This window comes from Nannobrachium achirus (genome assembly GCF_963921795.1).
Source record: "Nannobrachium achirus genome assembly, chromosome: 2".
NCBI classification, from domain to species: domain Eukaryota; kingdom Metazoa; phylum Chordata; class Actinopteri; order Myctophiformes; family Myctophidae; genus Nannobrachium; species Nannobrachium achirus.
In genome coordinates this window covers 45,137,740-45,147,739 of record NC_137811.1, presented here as the reverse complement: position 1 = coordinate 45,147,739, position 10,000 = coordinate 45,137,740, and the positions used below count along the sequence as shown (strand labels likewise).

The 10,000-nt window shown below is 43.3% G+C and overlaps 1 protein-coding gene across 2 annotated transcripts in view; it reads right to left on the bottom strand.

Annotated features, from left to right (window-relative positions):
• Window positions 1–10,000, bottom strand: part of cdkal1 (CDK5 regulatory subunit associated protein 1-like 1) — a 422,084-nt gene that overhangs the window by 119,908 nt on the left and 292,176 nt on the right. For both annotated transcript variants that reach the window (XR_013962583.1, XM_080738605.1), the window contains exon 11: window positions 5,858–6,038. Coding sequence is in view for 1 of the 2 variants with exons in the window: in XM_080738605.1 (XP_080594731.1) it covers window positions 5,858–6,038 (181 nt within the window). In the remaining variant the exon portion in view is untranslated. The remainder of the gene's footprint in view (window positions 1–5,857; window positions 6,039–10,000) is intronic.

Genomic DNA, 10,000 nt, shown 5'->3' with positions numbered 1-10,000 from the left:
TTTCCTCTGCCTTTTTTCTCTTTCCCCACCTCATAGCGTCTTTCTGTTGGCCCGTAGTCTCTTTCTTTCCATTCATATATAAGCAACTTGTGGACTTGGCTTGTACTGCCTTTGACTGAAGTGTAGTATAGCTAACGGAAGCAGTTAACCCGGTACGGACAACAAAAAGCGCTGGCACACTAGACTAGAGTTACCTATTCTGTTCTGTTCAAAGATGTACTTTTTCTATCATTACCCTGTTGTTAAATATGACAATCATCAATCCAGTGAAACTAGAGCAATCTATTTATGCAATGTGAACCTACCTGGAAAAATAAAGCTAAACATAAAACATTAATAATAAGAAGAAACAAAAGATGATATAGGAAGCCAATATATGGGATCTCAGTTGGTTAAGTTACTCCTAAGCAGTATAGTGTCATAGGTACTTTTAGTGCTTGAACACCACCAGCGTGCAAAGTGATGTTGGTATCTCAACCAGCACCAAATGTTTCATTTTTCATTGGTTTCCATCAGAAAGCATCCATCATCACCATGCTGCAGCCAGACCTCTCCTTGTTATTTCTAGAGCAGGCTGTGGCGTGGCCAATCAGAACCCCGTCCCGTCCATCTCTGTTCCCTCTCTTCCATCCATCTCTCATTCTGGGTTCTTTTGTGGCTATTCTGAGACTTCCTATGGAACCCCCCCCCCCATCCCGCCTCCCCAGTTCGCTGCCTGCCGCCTCCTCTCTGTACCCCCGCCTCTTCTTCCGTCCCCTCCCATGGCTATCCGGACACATTCTGTTTTCCCCTCCACCCCCCTCTCCTCGCCTCTCTCTATCCATCCCTCGCTCTATCCGTCCCTCCCGTGGCTATTCAACACAGTTGTGCTCCAGACAAACCATCTGGTACACTTTATTAATGACTGACCCTACATGGCCTAGACGTCGCCTACCCACTGACGCTTGGTGTGTGCGCGTGTGTGTGTGTGTGTGTGTGTGTGTGTGTGTGTGTGTGTGTGTGCGCGTGCGTGCGTGCGTGCGTGTGTGTGTGTGTGTGTGTGAAGGAGGGAGAACAGGTGCAGGTTGACTGATGATGTTATGTCGTGTGCAGCCTTAACCACCAAAGCAGGTGTACTCGTTACACAGAATGCTCTCTCTCTCTCTCGCTCCTTTTATTCTCTCTCTCACTTTCTGACACAAACACATCTAACCTGCGATGAACACAAGGAGAAGATGCAGGAAGAGATAGATCATTTCCAGAGAGATCATTTCTACTAAAAGAAGATAAATGCATGTCACACTGATCGCACACAACTGACTGGTTTGCTCTGATGAGACGTAATGTGACTACAACACTGACATGATGAAAATGTTCACTATCACTAGAGAGAGAGAGAGAGAAAGAGAGAGAGAGAGAGAGTGTGTGTGTGTGTGTGTGTGTGTGTGTGTGTGTGTGTGTGTGTGTGTGTGTGTGTGTGTGTGTGTGTGTGTGTGTGTGTGTGTGTGTGTGTGTGTGTGTGTACGTGCAGTTTATGACACATCTAAATGATTGTCTGATACAGTGAAATTAACTCAATCACTGCATTTTAAAAATGGCTGCAAAAGTCCCTGGATGCCACAAGTTTCCATGTAATTCATAGTGCACGGATCATGCACAACCATGCATAGATCATGCACCATGTGTGTGCACGCCGTTCACAGCTTTCAAACCAAAAAATCCACTTGGAAGTCCGTTCAGGCATTCATGAGATAGCAGCCATTATGTTTTCTTCAAATGTAAACAAACATGGCTGCCATGTTTGAAAGATGGGGTTGGTATGGGGGTCAAACAGGCAATTTCGCGATCACAATCATGCCTAGTAGATAGAAGCAGGTCGAAAAATAATTAAAAAAAGAAACAGCCCAAAACTCGGAAACTCGGGCGTGGCGGCGTCAGAGTACGGGAATAACTCGGGAAACTCGGGAGGGGGGATCAAATGAGTTAAGGGGTATAAAAAAAAAAGCGAGGGTTGGTTAAGCTAGAAGAAAACCAGAGTCCGCACTAACAATATCCTACAATTTACATACGACTGATGTGTGTGTGTTCTTTTTTCCAACAATCCTAGAAAACGAAGTCCATGGAGAAACATCTATACAAGACTGATATGTGGTCTGACAGTGAAAGTTAGATGATGAGACGGCTCCGAAGGGTGGGAAGAAAGAAAAAGAGACGAGCAAAGAAGAGGAGAGGTGGTCGTCTTGGGGGGATTGATACCGCATAGACGCTCGTTTCTCCTCATCCTCTGAGGAGAAACGAGCGTTTCCAAGAGAGAGGAGAGACAGGAGAGAGAAACAGAATGGCATATGAGGAGGCTCCACTTGAAAGGGACGTGTCAAGACTTTGAAGAGACGGACAGAAGTGGAGGGAGAGCAAGTGAGAGAGAGAGACAGAGAGAGAGAGAGAGAGAGAGAGAGAGAGAGAGAGAAAGACTGGGTATGAATGGGAGAGGGGGGAGTGATGTAGGGAGAGAAAAGAGAGAGTGTGCGGGTGAATGAGAGGGGAGATGGACAGAAGGTCAAACTCATGAAAAGAGAGGGGAAAAGAGGAGAAGAGAAAGTTTCAGGTAGGAGTGAAATAGAGGCTCTGTACTCATGTAATCATTCAGTGTCCTGCATATGCTCATATGATATAAACCTCTCTATATCGATCCCCGGGGGGGAATTCAGGAATATGCACATTACTTTTTTTTTTTTTTGTTATCAATTATTTTTATTTTCCATAATCAAAAGAAAATATAAATGGCATCGTTCAACACCAAACTGTGTAGCCTTACAGCTCAGTAACAACCTATCTTAGAAGACAAGACAACTGACGGAGTGCTGATGTGACAGAGTCTAATCTCTTTACATTTAATACCCCGCACCTACGCACGCACGCACGCACGCACGCACGCACGCACGCACGCACGCACGCACGCACGCACACACACACCTAACCTCTGCAAATAGTTTAGGCTTCATTAGCCAGTAATTGTTTCATTTGGCTTCAATATTTAGGAAGCTTTGTGTGTGTGTGTGTGTGTGTGTGTGTGTGTGTGTGTGTGTGTGTGTGTGTGTGTGTGTGTGTGTGTGAGAGAGAGAGAGTGACTCTTATGAATAATAAAGAGTAATAGACCGATATGCCAATTAAAGTCATTGTTGGTCAATCCAGATTAGCATTGCGTGTGTGTGTGTGTGTGTGTGTGTGTGTGTGTGTGTGTGTGTGTGTGTGTGTGTGTGTGTGTGTGTGTGTGTGTGTGTGTGTGTGCGTGTGTGGAAATGTATTCCATTCCATGAAAGATGGCTGTGTTGAAAGAGGAATTAAAGAAAATACACCAGACACACACCCATACACACATATTGGGGGCTTTCAGGATTAGTTATATTAAAATTCTTATTTAAAAAAAAAGACAGAACTGGAACGGATTTTTATATTTTCACATGACAGAAGGTGGCCTGCATTTCCTCGATAGTGACGCAGATGTGCACACACGTGCATGTGTGCACGGCTGCCACACACACAGGCCTAAAGTGCACATACGTGCACAGGCAAGGTTACACACATATACAGTATACGCACACATTATGTTCAAAGATGAAATGAGTGTGGTAGTTCAAGCTGTCATTTTGTGATTGTTTATTATGACATGAGCTGTATGTATGGGTAAGGGTGGATTTAGGAGCATGATACCAGTGAGGGCTACTGTTGATTAGGGTTAGGATCATTTAGGATCTCAATGATTCCGGTTCCTTGGCGATCCTGTCTTAGTTTTCCGAAAAAAACTTTATTTATCTGTGGTGCTTTGAGGTTTTAACTGTTCTGCTGCCGTTGACAGTCCTCACCGTCATTGAAAGGGTTAATACCATGGCGCCGTTGACGGTGAGGACTGTGAATCTTACTGTATATACAGTAAAGATATGATTACTTACTGTACGTCGCTCCGGTCCCGCCCGCATCGGTAATGTCGGCGATTTGTTTACAACGCACGTTGGGCGTGCACGCGAAGTGAAGCTCCTCAATGTTAAGTCAATGGAGAGGCCCATAAAGAAACTTCATTTAAACAAAATAGCCATTTTGAGACATTTTGCAGCAGATCTAAATGTAAACAAGGCACAAGGCAGGGCGCAGCCATCTTTCCTCTTCTTGTCCCACACTGTCATGTGACTAGATGACGTAATCGTTGCCGTCAAGTGATAATCCAAAAAAACAAAAACAACCCCCTTCCAGCCCTTCAAAATAATAGCGGCGGCCTATGGAGGAAACTGCGTGGCGCCGAGGCACCAAGCAACCTTCAGATTAAGAGGCACTAGTTTTGTTAATGTCAAGGACCCCTAGAATTATATGTATTTGACCGCGGACACCCATCTCAAAAGGATTTGAGTTAAAAATGCTCGCTTTAAAAGAATATATATTCAAAGGTTTGCACAAATTTGCAAAAATAGCAGATATACAAGCTCATAGCACAGCCAAAGTATAAAGAATAATGGTTAAAATGCGTTCCCGGTCTTATGATGGAGAATTTCGGACTAGTGCTTTTCTTACCATAATCTGATGTTATTCCATTCATTAACCAGTGGTAGAGGTGAAGAAAGGAAATCCATCTCTAGCAGGGAGGTGGGGTCTAGCGGCCATTTTTACGGCAGGCCATTAGGGACAAAGCTCGGAGACGTCTCCGCCATTTTGAAAGACATTGTCGAGCGATACAAATAAGCGATTTATCGTAAAGAAAAATATAATAAAATAAAAATGTACCACTCGTCCTAGTCCTCCTTTAACGGTCCGATTCCCTTCTGGGAGAGGGTAACAAATGGACCATTACAGATCTGTAACTCTGAGAGTGTACCAATGTACAAATACATTTGTGCACTCTCAGAGTTATTCAGAACCGTGGCGCAGATGGCGCCACGGTTATAAGAATAAGGGACATACCACACCACATCATCATGATTTTTTTAACCCCCAAAACAAGATCATCAGGTATTATGATTATACTTGGAGGAAGATTTATTTTCAAGTGTACAGAAAGTGTTCAAATTATGTTTTTGTGTGGCCACACCCTGGTTTTTATGTGGGTGGTGACCCAGCTAAGTTAGCCACACATCGTTGTATGGTAAAAAGGGGAGGGGATGATTTTATAGTGTCACTAAAGTGGTGTATTTCTATTGGGTCTTTTGAGGCTTTCAGTTTTCAGGAAAAAAAGAAAAACAAAATACACAGGGAAGATATATTTGCATATTATAACCACACCTGGGGGTCTATTAGAGTAATGCTAACTCTAAAGACACATACAAAACAGAAACAGTACAAAACTATGGCACCACCTCTTTAATACCTTTAACTGTTCTGCTGCTGTAGACGATCCTCACCGTCATTCAAATCGGTGACTACATGACGCCGTTGACAGCGCTCACCGTCAATCTTACTGTATTTACAGTAAATGTATTAATACTTACATAATGTCGCTCCGGTCGCGGCCGCATCGGTAATGTCCGCGATTTGTTTAAAACGCACGTTGGGCGTGCACGCGAAGTGAAGCTCCTCCATGTTAAGTCAATGGAGAGGCCCATAAAGAGACTTCATTTAATCCAAAAGAGCCATTTTGAGCCATTTTGCACCAGATCTGATGTAAACAATACACACGGCAGGGCGCAGCCATGTTTCTCTTCTCGGCTCACACTGTCATGTGACTAGATGACGTAATCGTTGCCGTCAAGTGATAATCCAAAAAAACAAAAACAACCCCCTTCCAGCCCTTCAAAATAATAGCGGCGGCCGACGGAGGAAACGGCGCGGCACCAAGGCAACAAGCAACCTTCAGATTAAGAGGCACGAGTTGTGTTAATAATCACTCACTCACCACGTGTGCAGCTACTTGTTCCATCTTGGCGGCCGGAGTGCCAGGTCTGGGGTAGAACTGGTTGATGAAGAGGCTGGGGAAGCGATACTGTCTGACAAGCTCTACCGTCTCCTGGAAGTCTGTCTCTGTCTCACCAGGAAAACCACAGATGATGTCTGTAGCTATGGTTATACCAGGAACCCTGAGAGAAAAACACAGAGGGAGAGGGAGAGGGAGAGTGTTAGGGGTGAATTAAAGGCCATGAAGCAACACACAGAATTGTCCAGTCTATTACAGACTACGCTGGGATATCAGATGAGGAAAGGCTGGGTGTTAAAAAGGTGTTAATAGTATCTCTGCACACACTGCACACACGACAGCTGACAATCAGTTCATGGGACTTTTCTGTAGCCGTGTCAGATTAAATAAACCTACCAGACCTAAGAGTTTTTGAACACACACCTGGAGTGGGGCTTTTACTTGTTTCATCTGCAACATTGACCATGACATTTCAGGTTCTGTGCTTCTCTTGATGAGTGATGCACATTAGACTAAATCTGAGTGAGAATTCACATCTGACCCAGATCATAATATGGACACAAAAGCACCAATACAGGAGCTATATCAACCATTACAAATAAAACAATGATTGTCATGATTTCATCAATTTTGATATTCTTTCGCCAGAAGTGAGTGCTTCAGTGAAGTCCGTGCATCCCTCTCAGGGAGCAGGCCCTTTAAATTAAACCAAAACCAACACTCTCACGCATGCAGAGACTGTCCCCAAGGAGTCATTCAGCCAATCACAACCTGATTAGCAACCTCAGCCACCGATCGTTTGTCATTGATTATGGATCTGCTGACTCATCGGATTAGTGCTGGCCGATGGAAATAGATCCATTGATTACTTTCTGCAGATTCTGTTAGCACTGATCACAGATCGAAGCCTTACGAAACAACCACATGGCAAAGTCATTTCCAGTATTGAGTGGAGGAACCTTGTATCTCCAGACGATAAACGTGTCGGGACATCACGGCTGACATTGAGTTACAATTATGCTTAAGGTGAAAGGTGTAAGTCACATTTAAAAAATAATAATCATAAATATTCCATACATTCTTGTAGCAATGACCAGATGCAATTATTCATTAGCAACAACAAGCTAGGATAATTTTTTCTATTTTGTTTTAAGCACACAATGATTTATGAGAGTCAGTTCTTGAACATATGCAGCAAAAGGTATCAGATATTCCAGTGGAGCAGGACACGGGAATTGGAGCTTCTAATAAAAGAATGTTGATGCAAGGAAAGAGAAGAGACACCTCAGGCAAATTGTTTTATAGGAAAAAGACTGCTTGAAACGATATCATGTTGAATATCATAATAAGTAGGTTAAAATGAAAGTGTTCAGAGAAAGAGGGGGTTAACAGAGAGGGAAAATGCAGACAGATAAACACAAACTCTAAGTAGGAGAAAGAAGATGAAGAAAAAGAGGGAGATACTGTAGTATGGAGTAAAGAAATACATTTTGTCTCGATTGACAGTGAGATGTACTATATCTTTAATCACATTAAAACGTCCTGCCTCTGCTGCCTGGCGATAACCTCTGACCTATTGATGAGTTCCAATTGGCTGACGGTCATTAATATTAACCAATGGCCTGGAGGCATGCAGGCCTCTTTGACCTCCCAGATCTGCCCGACAAATACCTTGTGGGGGAGAGAGTTAAAAATCTACATACAATACACAAACACAAAAATAGATAAAATGATCAATGTTCTATGGAGCTGTTTAAGCTGTGGTTTTAACCTCAGGGGATTGGCGTCTCCAGGCTGTCCCCATGCAGCTCCTCAGGAATGAGGGGGAAAAAGTATAAAAAGAGATACATTGTTTGTCCTAATACACTGACATTGTGCTTGTTACTGTTGAAATAATGTTTCTTTCTGTTTGGTGGGGGGAAAGAAACACTAAGTACAACATTCTCTTTTCATTTGTTCATTTGTTTGTGGATTTAAGAAAAAGTATTTTCTCACCAAGGTCAAACAATAATGAATTATCTTCTATGAGACAATGAATAAATCCAACCATGTGGATACACATGAAACAACTGTTGGCTAAGCTCCTAAAAAATATCATCGTACAATAATACTTCTTGTTTTTCTTGATAATGAAGCTTGAGAATATTGAATCTTGCAATCTGAATGAGACCCAAAAGAAAGACAGATGTGTAACAGATGACCTAATGTGCTATTGCAGATGCAGATAATGATCTGAAAATCTAATATGTTGTTGTGATAAAATGTGAAAGAGGAAGCTAAAAGAGGCTGCGTGAATCATCTATAGACCTGGATCGAGAATGAGCGCTAGGGAAAGAGAGAGGTGTCAATTGGGATTTGTGCGCACGCACGCACGTGTACGCACGCACGCACGCACGCACGCACGAACACACGCAAGCACGCACGCACGCACGCACACACACACACGCACGAACACACGCAAGCACGCACACACACACGCACGAACACACGCAAGCACGCACACACACACGCACACAAACACAACTTGACACTTAAGTCTTTATAGATCTGAAGGACAGGAGTGTGTTAAAATAGGAAAGACAGAGGAGGAGACAGAACCTGAATGAGAGAAAAGCAGAAAGAGGGGAAATGGACAGAGGTTCATTTTCATTTCAGATTGACAGACAGAGAGAGACAAAACATGGCTCATTTCACTTCCAGTGCAGATAGTTCCTTATAGTGCATGTGCTTTGGTTTATAATGCTAAAGACACAGTACACATAGTTCAATAGAGCCTATGCAATAATGAACAGGCGTCATTAACCGAATGAACCCGGGCGTCACTTTTCCGTGGTGATAATAGGTTAATGCTCGGCGAAAATATGCGAGCATGTCGACGCGTTATGAGCCTGTAGAGCTGCTATTTGCGCTGTTCGACGTTCAGCGAAGTATACACGTACAACAGGGGTCTTCAACAGGGGGTCCTCAGAGTTACTACAGGGGGTCCTCCAAATCCAATCCTTTTTATATTAACAACTTGAGCCCTAATGTCCATATTCTGAGAACTGTAACCAAAAATAGCAGATCTACAAGCTCACAACGCCTCACGCTGCGAGGCGTTGTGAGCTTGTAGATTGGCATTTTTTGGCAACGAGGTTTGGTGTAGAGGGGAACAGACTAAGTACAGAGTGAAAGTGGTTAAATATCTGAAAACACAAATTGACATGAATCCAAAATAAACTGATGATTGTGCTGTCAAACAATGAAAATATGGAATCTATGAAGAGGTTGTGGGGGGTCCCTGCTTCATCTCTCTCTCAACTAAGGGGTCCTTGGCCTGAAAATGTTGAAGACCCCTGACGTACAGGGTTTACCGTACGCGGTTAAAGTGATGAATTGTTGCGTGTGAATTTGAATTGACCTCACAGAGAACAGCAGCAGCAGACACACTCACACACACAAACACACACACACACACACACACACACACACACACACACACACACACACACACACACACACACACACACACACACACACACACACACAGTGTGTCAGAGGGAGATAAAGAATCTGATCCATCTAATAAAGGCTTCATGTGGTAAATCAGGCTGCGAGGTGGGGACACAACGATTGGTATCGATTAGAGAATGATATCAGGGAGACTATCGATTAGAGAATGAAAATCACACTAATGAGATGTCATGGCTACGAGAGAGAGAGAGAGAGAGAGAGAGAGAGAGAGAGAGGGAGAGAGACAGACAGACAGACAGACAGACAGACAGACAGACAGAGACGGAGAGGTTCATAAAGAAGGATGGATGGATGAAATTGATGGAAGGATGGATTGATATGTTCATGGAAGTATGGATGGATGGATGATGGATATATTGACGCAGAGATGGACACATGGATGGATTTGTGGATGAATGGACGGAAGTATAAATGGATGGATGGATAGATATAATGATGATGGATAAAACCCATTAACACATTCACGTCACTTTAAGCGGAATGACACACATTAATAAATGTCTACCGCTCACACAACATAGGGCGCCACTCTGGTTGGAACTGGTACAGCAGGACAGAGAAGAAAGAGAGAAGAGAGACTAATAGATACATTACATACAGATTAACAGGTGT